The sequence below is a fragment of the Muntiacus reevesi genome, chromosome 6, assembly GCF_963930625.1.
Source record: "Muntiacus reevesi chromosome 6, mMunRee1.1, whole genome shotgun sequence".
NCBI classification, from domain to species: domain Eukaryota; kingdom Metazoa; phylum Chordata; class Mammalia; order Artiodactyla; family Cervidae; genus Muntiacus; species Muntiacus reevesi.
The window spans coordinates 88,308,831-88,323,837 of NC_089254.1; the positions used below are offsets into that span (position 1 = coordinate 88,308,831).

General features: G+C 39.2%; 1 protein-coding gene across 7 annotated transcripts in view; it reads left to right on the forward strand.

The window, feature by feature from the left end:
* AHCYL2 (adenosylhomocysteinase like 2) overlaps positions 1-15,007 on the forward strand; it is a 183,665-nt gene that overhangs the window by 127,283 nt on the left and 41,375 nt on the right. For 2 of the 7 annotated variants that reach the window (XM_065938737.1, XM_065938740.1), the window contains exon 2: positions 8,266-8,377. In XM_065938737.1, the coding sequence (XP_065794809.1) occupies positions 8,266-8,377 (112 nt within the window). Of the gene's footprint in view, positions 1-4,730; positions 4,889-4,970; positions 4,997-8,265; positions 8,378-15,007 lie in introns of those variants that run through there. The other 5 variants (XM_065938738.1, XM_065938742.1, XM_065938741.1 and 2 more) reach the window with 4 other exon arrangements.

Here is a 15,007-nt window from a genome sequence, read left to right on the forward strand (position 1 = left end):
TTTAGTCCCTAGTGGTAGGTGAAAATACCTCCTCTCTTATGAGCATGGAGATCAGCAATAACTTTTTTTTAAGTTTCTACATCTTAATATTTCCTCCTCCCACTTAAGCTCTTTATAGTATCTAGTACTTTTCCATAGGAAATCTGATTCACTTTCTTGATTGAGTACCCAGCCAGCTGGTTACCTGATTTTCTTTTGGCTAGAAGTAATCCCTTTTATAGTTGAGGAATTTGTTCCAGCAGCTCATTTGGCTTGGAAGGGAACAATGTCTCTAAGAATGCTTGAACCATATCTACTTGGAAGTGGGACGAAAACCTTTAAGGTATCTGCTAAATGGTAGTAGAGGTAGTTGCACTATAACTCTGAATCAGAATTGACACTTAAAGCAGAGACCCACTTGAGAAACTGATGAAAACTGTGGACCCACTCCCCAGGAAAATAGACACACAAACTTTTCACGTTCTGTTTTAGAGCATCTGGACATCCATGGACTCTAGGTGAAGAACTTTGGACCTAAAAACTAGAAATGTTAATATATTATATTTGTGTACAAGTATGTCACCTCCAAAACCTTTTCACGTACATTATTTTATTTTCTCAGCACACACTTGAGACAGACAAAGTAGGTATTATTGTTCTTATTTTACAAATCAGGGTTATAAATGTTCAGTACTGGAAATGTTAAGAAACGGAGATACAGAGAGAGAACCACTGATCACCATAGTACTACTTTATGTATTTGAAAAGGAATTGTTTCTCTTGATGTGCTCCTCTGTAAGGTAAATAGATCTTCTATCCTCCCCATGAGTCCTGATTTTTTTGTTAATACATTAATCATCTATTCTTAGCCTTAAATTGTGGAAAGCAGAATTAGATCCAGTTCTCTTTATATCCTATATTGTATATAAAGAAAGGATCACCTCATTCCTTTCTCTGATCTTTGAAATAACTTTTTTTGCCTATGAATATGCTCCATGGTTACAGCCATGGGCAGGATAACATGGTTGGTTAAGGAGAGAGTTAAGAATTACAGTGACTTTAATCATGCTTGGAGTGTTCCAGCCATGGTTCTTAAAGTGTGGTCCCCAGGCCAGTAGCATCAGCATCACCTGGAAACTTGTTAGAAATGCAAAATCTTGGGCCCCACCCAGATTCACTAAATCAGAAGCTCTGGAGCAGGGCCTAGCAATGTGTTTTAATAAACCCATTAGGTGATTTTGATGTATCTAAAATTTGAGGATTACTTTGGTAGATAAACTCGTTAAGTGGTAAGGCTTTTCCTGTCAGTAATCTAAAATGTCTTCCAGTTGTGTTTGGTGTAGATCTGCAGCTCCCTTTGCTCAGGCCCAGAAACTTAAGGCCTTAGACCAGGAGTTCCTTTTCGTCTGAGTGAGGAACCAGCTGAGTATACTAGGGTGCATATCCTTGGTTAAGAGGAGCAGATTAGAGACTCATCAAGCAAGCAGAAATATACTGGTGTGTCTCATTTCCTGAAATTGTGAATAAGAGATCAAGATTGTCATGGATGACAGTGAATAGCTGTATTTGAGTTCAGTTAATCTCCATTTCAATTTTTGGTAGTGACATTGGACAAATTTGCTAATTAAAAGGCTGCTAGATTTCAGATTCTTATATGATTTAGCCATTTCAGAACTGTGGTTTGATCAGAGACTCAAGATAATCTAGAATGATATCCTTTCTGAAACCTAATCCAATAAGAAAGTAAATTTAAGGAGTAATTTTAAATTAAATAAATTTAAGATAAATTAGGGCTTCCATGGTGGCTCAGCTGGTAAAGAATCTGCCTGCAATGTGGGAGTCGTGGGTTCGATCCCTGGGTTGGAAAGATCCCCTGGAGGAGGGCTTGGCAACCCACTCCATTATTGTTGCCTGGAGGGTCCCCATGGACAGAGGAGCCTGGCAGGCTACAGTCCATGGACTTTCAGAGTCGGACACAACTGAACGACTAAGCAAAGCACAGCAAGATAAGTTAAGAGGAATGAAGTGGGGCTGAGTACCCCCTGAATTAGGACCAGGGAAGTTTTTGATCTTCAGATCAATATCACAAGGTTTGGTGTCGTAGAAAGAGCTTCGGCTCTGACATAAACACAGGCTCGCTTTCTAGTCCCACTTGCTTGCTGTGAGACTTCAGGTAAATCATTTGTTCTCTCAGTGCCTTTGTGTTTTCCTAATTTGTCAATGGGGATAATGATGCCAATTTTTTAAGACTATTATACTGATTAATAGAAATAACAGATACACAGGCCTGTGCATAGTAGGCCCTTAATAAATATTAATTCCCCTCCCCTTATTCTGTTCTTCCAGGGACCTTTTCTCTCAAAATAAAGATTATCCTAAAAAAAAAATCTATCATTTTATGTTCTTTCTTGTGCTCAGCGAGCACTCATATTTTTTAAATCACATCTGGAATTTTGTGAAAGAGAAAATGTTAGTAGCTCAGTCACATCCAACTCTCTGTGACCCCATGGACTGTAGCCCACCAGGCTACTCTGTCCATGGAACTCTCCAGGCAAAAATGCTGGAGTGGTGTAGTTAGGAAATTTTAAATGGTATAACTACAAAGAATGTGAACAGTTCCAAATAATTTCCAAAGCTATCATCTTAACAGCATCTATATGGAAGACCTCTGGAGAAGGAAATTGCAACCCACTCCAATATTTTTACCTGGAGAATTCCATGGACAGAGGAGCCTGGCGGACTGCAGTCCATGGGGTTGTAAAGAGTCAGTCAAAACTGAGCAACTAACACTTTCACTTTCATCTGGAAGACATTGAGGGGAATACAGAAATGATTCACAACTGAGGCCTGGTTCAGAGGACTTGTCTTCTAATGGGGAGATCAATATGTATTAGATAACCATCTGTTATGAAAACCAGAGGAAATAAGCAGAAAATGAATTAAACTAGACATGGAAGACTCTTTGACTTCTGCTGGGATCTAACTAACCCAATCAGATTGCCTCACTCCTGGTCCGTGCAGTGATGATTTTCTGTGGCATTGTCTATATGATACTTCCAGTGGTCACATTCCAATGATGAACCTCTCCTCCATTTGCTGACACATCTGGTGGCACGCAGATATCAACATCACTAACCCCCTTTCTTAATATTCTATTCTAATTCAAAAGCAAATTACCGGTTCTCTCTATGGTCAATCTCCCATATCTTGGAGATGAGCTATGATATTAAATTACTGAAAATAACAAGCAGAGAAACAAACTGAAATGGTCTCTGGAGAAATGCATGGTGCATTATTGTTTATTAGATAGATAGTCAATGGTTTGTTCTTCTACCCTTCTCATCTGGTCCATCTGCCTTCCCAGGACTATACCTCTCCAGCTCCTGTCTGCACACTGGTCACTCATATGCATTAGCCCATAGCATCTTTTCATGACTAATTGGGAGTTGCTTTTGTGCACGATTTTGCTTTATATCTTCTGTGGAATATTTTTATGAATTGTAAAGTTATCAGATTTATTGTGGCATAAAAGTCTCCACCGGAGAAGGCAGTGGCACCCCACTCCAGTACTCTTGCCTGGAAAATCCCATGGACAGAGGAGCCTGGTAGGCTGCAGTCCATGGGGTCTCGAAGAGTCAGACATGACTGAGCAACTTCACTTTCACTTTTATGCATTGGAGAAGGAAATGGCAACCCACTCCAGTGTTCTTGCCTGGAGAACCCCAGGGACAGGGGAGCCTGGTGGGCTGCTGTCTATGGGGTCGCACAGAGTTGGACACGACTGAAGTGACTTAGCAGCAGCAGCAGCAAAAGTCTCCACAAACTAGCTCTTGTGTTTTCTTCCATTACATATCCACCACTTCTAACTCCCTGTATACGTGTACTTGGTTCTTTGTCATCCTGGGCTCCTGGCAGTTCCCTGTTCCCTCTGCTCTGTTTGTATCGCTCTGTGACCTAGAAGGGCCACCCCTTCATTTGACTATTTGATATGTAACAAGGTCGCTATAACCTTGGGGGCTCCGAGGAAATAGGAAATTCCCTGTTGTAGTTGCACCTTCCACGAAACAGTTTTTGAAAAAGGCAAGCAGATCACTGGACACTTAATCAGCAACGATCCTCAGATGGGACTAGAAACCGGATGTCAAAACCTCCATAAAAAGGTGCACAGTTAAGAGTAAAGCGCTGGTCTGAGGAAGCTGATTTTCCTGGTAACAGACCTGCAACAGTGTCCCCAGTCTAACACAAGGACCCAGAGTGTAGGTTAGGGCCTGCTTGAGTACTTGGCTCCATTTTTTTTGTTTCTTAACGTTTTTATAAATTCCTCATTGCTTTAGTGGCTCTGCAGTTAATTTTTTTCTAATGAGACTAGGTTAACTAAAGTCATCTGACTTGGAAAAGGAGGAGGTAAGGTTAAAAAGGAACCTAATTAGCAAGTTAATTATAGCAGGCAAAAAAAGTGTACCAGTTATATAAATAAGCTATTGTTATGCGCGTGCAAGTTGGGCCTTGTCAAGGGACTTGTTAAGGTTTAGAGGTCAGAGGATCCGTGTAATTAGGTGTTTAGGGGGAAAAAAAATAATAAAAGCAAAACAGCCACCAGAATTAGGAATGACCGATGAACCACTAACAGAAATGCCTTATTAAATTGGGCTCTACTGCTGAAGGGGTTGTTGGAGCTGCTTCAGGGTTTCCAGGGAAGGCACCCCCCCCACCACCACCACCACTACGCACGCATACACACACAAAACTAGCTGGAACCAGAACCAACAGAATTGCTGATGAGGAAAGTTTAAAGGCCTAGCCACAAGGGTCCCTGAACTGGAGAGGTGGCTGTAGGGCTGGTAATGTCATTATGCTGAGCAGCAAGAAGAAATACATTGTCAGTGGCAACTCTGGGATTAAAGCCCAGGTGAGGCTAAGTTCTTATTTACCAGTCTTGCTGCTGCTATAGCCACTACTGTAAAAGGCCAGTTGCTTTTCCCCTTCTTTCCTGCTTTCGTCCCTTCTTCTGCATAAGGTGAGCTGCTCCTCTACAATATCTTTCCCTTCCTTACCTTGAAGCCTGTTGGAATTAGTCAGTCTTCTCTGAAACAGATAGGAGAGGTCCCGTAAAGGACTTTTTGATTTCAGTTAAGGTAGAAGAGTTAGGGGTAGAATCTACCAGGGTACTCCAACTGGGGTGGGGAGATTACTGTATTACAAGTGAAAAATGTAATGCCACTTTAACTACTGGTGGGAGGTGGGCACCAGGGATGATGGGTTGTCAGTAAAAGATAAGCATTTACTTCTTGGGGAAATTATATAGCTTATTCTATATAAGTGGTTAACTTCTTTCTAATATTCTTCTGTCTTAACTTGAGGTCAGTGTCTGACAAGTAACAAGATTTAGAACCCTATGTCTCTGAGTGGAGAAAGCCTACATAGCTTAATGTTTAGTGCCAAAAAATAGCCTAAACTCAAGAATTCTCTGGTGGGCTAATGGGGGCCAGGGGTTAGAGCCCGCACTTCCATTTCAGGGGGCACAGTTTCCATCACTGATCAGGGAATTAAGATCCCATGCAAAGTGTGGCCAAAAAAAAAAAAACTGAAATGTGACCTAGGCGGGAGGAAGTACTGTAAATAGTGAGGCACTTAATATAGGAGAGAACTCAGTTTAAGGAAACTGGTTTGATGATGGTGCAGCTAGATGGCTATGTTGTTGGGGTAAATGAGTGTGTGGCTTCTCTGAAGGCTCTTCGGTAAAGACTCTGCCTCCCAGTGCTGGAGACACAAGAGACTAGGGTTCGATCCCTGGGTCAGGAAGATCCCCTGGAATAGGAAATAGCAACCTACTCCAGTATTCTTGCCTGGGAAATCCCATGGACAGAGGAGCCTGGCAGGCTACAGTCCATAGGGTCACAAAGACTTGGACATTACTTAGTGACTAAACAACAAATGAATGTGTGCCCACCCTCTCCAGCCCTACAAAGTAGAGAATCCTAGAGAAGTAGAGTGGCCCCCTCTAGTGGTGTGTGGGTGGGAGGGGGTGGTATATATCTAGGGCAGGGTCTGTCTGTCCCGCTTTTTTAAAAGTAGGCTCTGCTGAAATTAATAATTCATCGTGGCCTTTGGAAAGTCAATGACGACTCATTTTCCTAGATGGACTTCTAAAAAAGACTAAAGATATATCATTGTCTTGAACAAGGTTGGTGAAATGGAAGCCAGGGTTTTGAGCTTGACTGCTACTCCCGTCCTCATCTTACTCACGTTCCTCCCCTTCCTGACTTTTGTTTTCCCCTTAAAAATTCTTTTAACTTTAGACTTGATTTATGGTTACTTAATATTCAGTCAAGTACAGACTGTGAAGATAGGGTAAGGTTCATTGTTTTGACACAAGGTTGACTGTTATGTTAGGGGTTGTGTCTGAGAATATAAGGGTGAGTAATGTACATAGCTCCTGCCTTCATGGAGCCTGGTTGGTACAATGAGAGAAGTATATGGGGTTCATGTACATTCCATGGGAATGCACAGAAAGGGCTCTTTCTCTTTTTGGAATAAATTTCTATTTTAGTAAAATAATTAATTTTACTATTTTTCATTTTGGGAAATGCTTCTAACCTGGTAAATTTTCTTGTTGCTGTAAACAATTAGCAAACTCTAAAGTACTATGCAGGCTTTATTGGTTGTTAAAGCTATGAACAGCTTCAGGAGATGGTGAAGGACAGGGAAGCCTGGCGTGCTGCAGTCCAAAGAGTCTGACCACTGAATGACTGAACAACAATAGCTATGACAGTGCTATGAATTCCCCTAAAAGACATGCTAATTGGTTTGGCGTCAGTGTGAATACTCAAATGACTCAATAGTTACCTCTAACTGTAGGAAATGTAGCCAATAGTTGTTGCTTTCATGTAAGCAACCATCTTTTTAATCAGGAAAGGCAGAATCAGTCGGCAGATCTTTGATTTTCCCCACCTCTATGCCAGCTGGATCCAGAATAATCTAAGCAGTTATGCAAACATTCAATTAGGGAAACAGAAAAAAAAAAGATATTTGCTTAATATGCTAACTTTGACTTGTAAAGTGTTATAAAGTATCAACTGGAACTTCCAACAGTAGGAGAAAGAGATAAAATTGCAAGAAAGTCATTATCAGATATTGTCCAAAATGCAACCTCTGGAGTATTGAGGTTTATACATATTCAGTCTAGTTATCTACTCCTACATCTGTTATAGTTAATAAGTTATCAACTTTGTAGCTTTTAGTTTATTGATACCAAACATTAGAAATAATAAATTAATGTTTACTTATTAGTACTGAAAAGCTAATTGATACATTTTAGAAAACTTTTGAAAAGCTAAAGTGACTACCTGCAAGAGTTAAGAGAACAGAAAATTTGTAGGGATGGGAGTTGGGGAGTCAGGGATGAATTGAATCTCCTGCTTAGTTTCACAGTTTACATACATTGTTTTGTATAACCCTCTCTAAAACTTTTGAAATACTTTCATCTTTGTTGTATTTGTGAGAAGAATGGGGGTCACAAAACATCTTGATGAACATCACACAGCTAATGAGTGGCATAACCAGGGTTTGACTATAGTTCCAGAACAGTCTGTATGAATAGAAAGCTTTTTTTTTTTTCATTATACCGTACTATTTCCTGAGAATCTTAAGGCAGGTCGCTTTACCTTTCTTAATCTTATAGTTTCGTATCTTAAAAGGTTGGAATGTGTGTGTCCGTGCTCAATAGCTTCAGTTGTGTCCTACTCTTCGCAGCCTCATGGACTGTAGACCGCCAGGCTCCTGTGTCCGTCCATGGGATTCTCCAGGCAAGACTACTGAGGGGGTTGCCATTTCCTACTCCAGGAGATCTTCCCTACCCAGGGATTGAACCCAAGTCTCTGGCGTCTCCTACTTGGCAGGCGGATTCTATCTGCTGAGCCACCTGGAAAGCCTGAAGATTGGAATAGATAGTCTCAAAGATTCTTTCCAGCTATAATTTTCAGTGAAACTATAGAAAGGATTGCTGAGTATGACTCAACTTTCTAACCATTTACTTTAATCAGAATATCCCATTCTCCCTTTTATCGCAAAAGATACATAGTCAGAGAGTGTTTCAAGGATTTAAACTTGATAGAAACAGAGAAGAATGAAAAATCATTTTCTCCAACAACTCTCTTAAGATTCCATATGTGGGTCAGTACAAACAGATCAGCTGTGAGGGAAGGTAAGATCTATAATGCAAGCATTGATTTGCTATCTCAAAATGGATGTTCTTTTCCTTTATGTAACTAGAGTTCTTTTTCTTAGCAGATCCAATTTGCTGACCAGAAGCAAGAATTCAATAAACGTCCCACGAAAATTGGACGTCGCTCTCTGTCTCGCTCGATTTCCCAGTCATCAACTGACAGCTACAGCTCAGGTGAGGACTGATCTGCTCTAGACCCACCTGTGGAGGCTAATTAAGTATGATCAATGAACCCTCCTGTCTATCTAAGGCTAATTAAGCACAATCAAAGCCTATGCTCTGGCATAAACACTTTGATTCTCAGTTGAAATTTAGACCAAAATTCTAGGTGGAATCTTTAGGTTTCTCTTGGGGATTCAGAGTGGAGCTTAATAGAGCCATGCTCTTCCAGTTACGACAGAAGAAGGTGATTAAGGAAACTGAGTCTGATTTATTCAGAGGGTGAGGCTGTGTTGCTCACCCTTGACCTTCACTGAGCAGCATGTGTGAACACTTGTGTTTTTTCTACTCTTTGAAAATGAAAGAGGACTTCTTCATCCTTCCAACTGGGAAATCTTAAATGCCCTGAGAAACAGTGAAATCACTGTAGCTAGTTCAGGTGAGCCCTTCACTTTCTCTTCTAAGCTGTGATAATGTATTGTTTGTTACTCCTTCCTTCCTTGGCAGGGAGTTAATTCCAATACATGGGTCCTAGGCATGAGTTACCATTTAATGCCAGATGAGTATTAATTTGTGAATCCCTTGTCAGCAGTAACCATTTGTGCAGCAGTGCCTAGTATGTGTCTGATCTAATCTGGAGCCATTTTATTTTGCTCTTATGTAGGAATGTGGTAGGAAGCTCAATGTTTGTCCTAGTTACCTCTTCACATTATAAATAGTAATATTCATTAGAAAATTTTCATCGTGACCTAAAATTTTGTTTTTCACACAAATAGGAAAGTAGTATTTATAAAGTTGAAGAAAGCTTGTTTGAGACGCTGTAACTTTTAGGTTGAGTAAATTGTTATTTACACTCTTAACATTAGCATTTCTTTTTTTGTTTCTCCCCACATAACTGAATAACATAAAGCACAGAATGTAAATCTCTAGGGATTACTGAATTTTGTAACTATTTTATTCTGCTGAAAGAACCAGCAGAATGATAAATAATTAATAAAATAAATAATTTTCAATAGCTGTTGAAAATTCATGACTAGTTAATAAAACTCTGGAAATTGTAATAATTGTGAAAATGTAAATTGTAAATATATGCCTATGAATATAATATTCTAGGTATGGTCCAAAATAATCTATAATAGGTGTTATTTCCATAAACTCAGTGCTTTTAGAATGAAGCCTAAGATTATGTTTCCTTTTTTTTTGCAGCTGTGTCACACACACACACACACACACACACACACACTGTAACCTTGTCTTGTTTCCACATGAGCAATTGTCAAACCCTTTTAAACAAACTATGGATGGGGCTTCTAGGCTTTGATCAATGTGATTTGTTGTGTGATCTGGGAAAACTCTTGACACCTGCAATGCTCATAGCAGAGGCAATGGGAAAGTTAAATGAGGTGATACAGAAAAAGCTTCATACTCATCAAATGAAAAGCCAGGAATAACAGAATTATTCAACTGCTTTCTAAATATGAGAAGATATGCAAGTGCATGTCAATAAGAACTTGGAGCCCATTTTCAGCATATGTTATAATTTAATTGACTATAGAAACTAACGTAGTTAAAGCCCCAAAGATTGATCCTTAGCCTTCTTTCCTTCTCTGTTTATTTCTTCTCAGGTGAACTCATTCAGTCTCATAGTTTTAAATAGCACATATTGGTATTTGATTCTCAAATTTTATCTCTAGCCCAACTCTCTTCTCTGCACACTAGCCCCAGATATTCAAATGCCTGTTCAGTCCTTTCACTTGGATGTTTTACAAGTATCTCAATCCTCCCATGTCCTAAAAACTGAATTGCTGAGTTCCAGCCTTGCCCCTCTTCAGTCTGTTCTCAATGCTGCAGCCAGATTCATTTTTAAAAAAATAAGTCAGGCCGTATCACTTCTTAGCTCAAAACTTTCTAATGGCTTTCTAGTCTTACTTTTTTTTTTTTTTCCTTTAGCCATGGACTTTATTGTTTGAATATTAAAAACTATTATTCTATACTCACATTTTAATTTCTTACAAAACTCGACATTCCACATTGCTAGGTCTCTTCATTCTCCGTTTTATGCCACATTTTCATGAAAAGGTATTTCCCTGAGTCATAATCTGCCTGATTGTGTGTTTGTTGTTGTGGTTGTTGTGGTGTAGTCACTAAGTTGTGACCCCCATGGATCATAGACCCCCAGGCCCTTTTGTCCATGAGGTTCTCTAGGCAAGAATACTGGAGTGGGTTGCCATTTCCTTCTCCATCCACTCTCTTAAGTAAAGGGCTAAAGTTCTTATAGTGGCCTACAAGGCCCTATGCCATCCACTCTCACATTATATTTCTAATCACATCTCTAATTTTCCAAATTTCCCTCCTCCCCCAACTATTTTTTCACTCCATTTGTGCTATCCTTCTGTTATTTTGAAGCTGTTACTTTGTTATGGCGGGTACTACTCTCCTGCCTTAAGTCCTTTGCACTTACTATTTTCTCTGCCTGGAATGCTCTAAAATACCCTCACTGTGTATCTTGCCTCCTTCAGTTCTTAATCAAAGATCACATTCTTATTGAAGCCTATCCTGGCTACTCTTTTTAAATTGTATAGTCACCCCACCCAGTACTCCCTGTCATCAAATTTTCCTTCTCTGTTTTTCTCCATAGCACTTATTATCATATAACATATAATTTATTGTGTCTTTCTTCGCTTAATTGAATATGAGATCCATGAGAACAGAGATTTTTCTCTCTTTTGTGTTTTTCTCTTCCCACCGCTTAGAACTGTGTTTGACACATAAGAGGTGCTCAACAAATAAATACTGGGGAAGGGTGTCCAGAGACATTCTTATTATACTACTTGACATCCCTGTAAAGGAAATAGACCTCTGGTAACCTCCATGTATGTGAAAAGTTAGAAGAAGTTTTATGACATTTCAAAAAAAGGTACCTTCCTATCCAAAGTGCTTGTTTTGCTGAAGACACTTTAAGTCTTACTAAGGTTGTGGCCCACTCTCCCTTCCTAATGATCCTAATATTGTTTTATTTAGGAACGCATTCCAGCCTTTTTCAACTGGGTTCCTCCTGTGAAGTATAGAACATAGAAAAGGATGGTTCATAACTAGTTCCCTTCTAGATGTATAGGAGAGAAGTTTATCCATATATTCAATGGATGCTTCGAGACAGTAGGGCTTAATTCTAGTGGAACCCATGTTGAAATTATTTTATAAAAAAACGACTTCTAAAACTTTCTGTAAGCACAAAACCCTTTTAAAAAAATGAATAGAAGCGACTTTTCTGGAAAGTCAAATGATTCTCGGTGATATATTTCTGAAAAAGCTGTCTTTGCAGTGAGTTAATTGGTTAAGGATAAGGAAAGAGGACTAAAGTCCCTTAGTTCATAGTAACTGGTTCTTCTAAAGCTTGAAGTATTTTCAGATTTTTTCCAAATAATGAAGTTTTGTTGCTCTGTATTTTGGTTGCTAACCTGGCTTTTCACATATTTCTAAAGTTATTCATCAGTGAAATCTGCAGCACGTTGACACACAGGTCATTGCTGTTATTCAATTACAAAGTGACTAGACTGGACCCAGCAGGATCTTGCCTGATTTAAAGTAGTCTAATAGGACTAATTTGACCAGGAGTCTCTTCTTCTCTTGGCAATAACCCACAATATTACAGCTGCTAAGAGGAAAGGCTTAATCAGTCTGAGCCATAGAACATATATATGCATGTTCCATGGGGTCAGTTGTGGATGAGTGATTCACCAAGTTATGTTTTGGTCCTGAGATATCATGAAACAGAACATCTCATGATAAAGTTATTTTGTACTTTGTATTACTTTTCCACCTAGAAACTGGACCCTTCTTTTGTGATTATCTCATTTATTCATAAGATTTCTCTGATGGGAATTAGGGAAAAGGAAGAGCATGGGAGAGAGAGGATGTGTTACACCTCTTATTTTGCGGTTGGATAAATTGAAAATTGGTCACTTAACCAATTAGAAGTGAAGTAAAAGCTTAGGTCTCAGACCTGTACTTCACTAGGTTGTTATCTTATCAGTTGTTCATTTTTAATTAAATTATGACACTGGGCTTCAGAGTGTGTGACAATTACAAATGCTTTAGAAACTGTTTAAGCATGTGTGTACATGTGTGTTGAATTTCTCTAAATTTTCCTAGGAAGAATTTTGAATGCTATCTCAACTATTTTCTTGAATATGCTACTTTAAGTACATTGGCAGAAATGAGTTATAAATTCAAAAAATAAATGTTATGCTAGTTCAGGAATAATCTTTCCACTGTGTTTGCAAAAATAACCCTCTGAGTCCAGGTCTGTCAGCCATTTTGCATTCACATATTAGTACAGTCTAGACAACAAAGATCTGTATAAAGGGCTCTTTGAAAACAAATCCACTTTGGCTCAAAGAAAAACAGTGGTTAAACTAACTATAACTGGTTGACAACTGTTAAGAAAAGAAAATACTGTTTTTTTTCTTTTAGAAAAGGGAAATGGGATAATAATTTTTTTCTTTGAGTTGGAAGAAAACAACTTAAGCCAAAAATTTGAGTACTTCTCTGAAAGGAGAATTTCGGAGGTTTTGTTAGTGTTTAGTTGAGTTTTCCCACCTGGCTCATCCTTAAAAGCTGAAGAGGCAAAGGAGAGGAGAGCTATTCTGGATAGAGTAGGACTCCACTCTCAACCTCTATCATCACTGCCAGGCTGCTTGGGTAAGTTGATAGATGATGGAGGTAGAAAAAAAGAAACTGCTAAATAATATTGTATATATGTCATTCCTTTCCCATTCAAAATCCTAAAACTAAGTAAGAACCCTGAAAGATTTTATATTTGTTAGTGAATAAAAGCATAAAGAAGCCACCTGCCAGTGCAGGAGACACAAGAGATGCGAGTTTGATCTCTGGGTCAGGAAGATCCCTGGAGTAGAAAATGGCAACCCACTCAGTATTCTTGCCTGGAAAATTCATGAACAGAGAAGCCTGGCAGGCTACAGTCCATGGTATTACAAAGAGTCAGACACAACTGATCATGCACGCACTAGAGAACTAGTGCTTTAAAAATATGTACAAAAGCCAGTAATAATATCAAGTATCATTGACTGCATGCTTAATTACTTTATGCCAAGTATTGCAGTAGGCACTTTACTTAGATTATTTTATTTAATCTTCTCAACAACTTGACTATGACAAATCATGTCTGCCTATTATATAGTCTTTTTCATAGCACATATTACAACCATGTGGAAAGAACTCTAATTCTGTAATTAGTTATTTCATGTCTGACTCACCTACTAGACTGAAAACCCTGTTAAGGTAAAGACAATCCATATCAATCTTGTATCTCCAGCACTTAGACTGTGGAGACACAGTAGATGCACAATAAAAATTGAGTGAGTGAGCGACTGAATACATGAATGAATTAGCCACCAGATTCTGTTATCACCTCTGCTTTATATACCCAGAACCAGAGCAAAGTCTCTCTGACTCCAGAACAAATAAAGAGCATAAAAATCATCATGGCTCTGGAAAAGGATTTGACATTTCAGGATATTGAATGTGAACACTTTCTTTCAAAAGCAACTCTTCTATCCACTTGGATCAGGATTAGGATGGCTATATTTATCTTTCTTCTCTCAGGGGTCAGAAGCCTGGTTCCCTTAAGCTTCTAACTCATAAGCCATTTCTGAGTATTGATTGGTGAAACAGATGACTGCCCAGGACACTGTTTCTGGGCTTTGTTGCCAAAGGTACTTTGAGCTCTTACTCCCTAGGAGGGAGAACCATAGACTTTGTGTACAGATTAGCTTCTTTCAAGAACAAAAATCCCTTTGGGGATTTACTAATTCCCTCACCTCCCCTGGTGCCCATGTTCATTCTTGTTGCTTTGTGTTAGGACTTTGCTCTAGGGCAGTTTTCCAACTCCAAGAGAGACACTTGGGTCCCTGCTGCCCAAACATTATGTAGCACCATGCTTGATTAACTGGGCAAGGTCAGACTTGCCTTTTCCAGCCCTCCCAGAGATAGACCCTTTGATAAGAAATCCCAGAAATGCCATAATTCTCTGGATATAAGCAGATCAGGCAACCCTAGGAGCTCTGAACTTTTGCGGCTTTCTCCCCATAAAAGTGAAAGAAGTACTTCTTATCTCATTGAGAAATGTGTAATGCTTTATATTATATAGACAGTGCTTTATGTCCCCCCACCCCAAAACCTTGAGGACTACTTAGGAAGAAACAGTCCTCAGGAACTTAAAAGTAAATCAGAGAAAGAAATAGCTTCAAATCATCCAGCCAATGATTAGTAACTACAGAATTCTATGAAGACTGAAAAGACCTCAAACGTGGGAAGAGCGATAGCTGCCTGTTAGCCACAGTCAGAAGTCTTAGACCTTCCACCCTCTAGTGTATATTGCTAAATGGCTTAGTCATTACAGCATATAATTATACTGAAGGAGGATTCATCTGCTTCTTTGGGAATCTCAAATGCCCAATGCTGGACCCACTAAGGCCAGCAAGAAGGGAGAGCACACTGAATACTTCATTGTCAATGTCTAATTGAGTCTACAGGCATAGTTCAGACTCATCAGAGCCAGTCTTGAAAAAGAAAGCTCTGTTTTGTCAGACAAGCACTTTTTGTGTGGTTCTTAATTATTTTCTT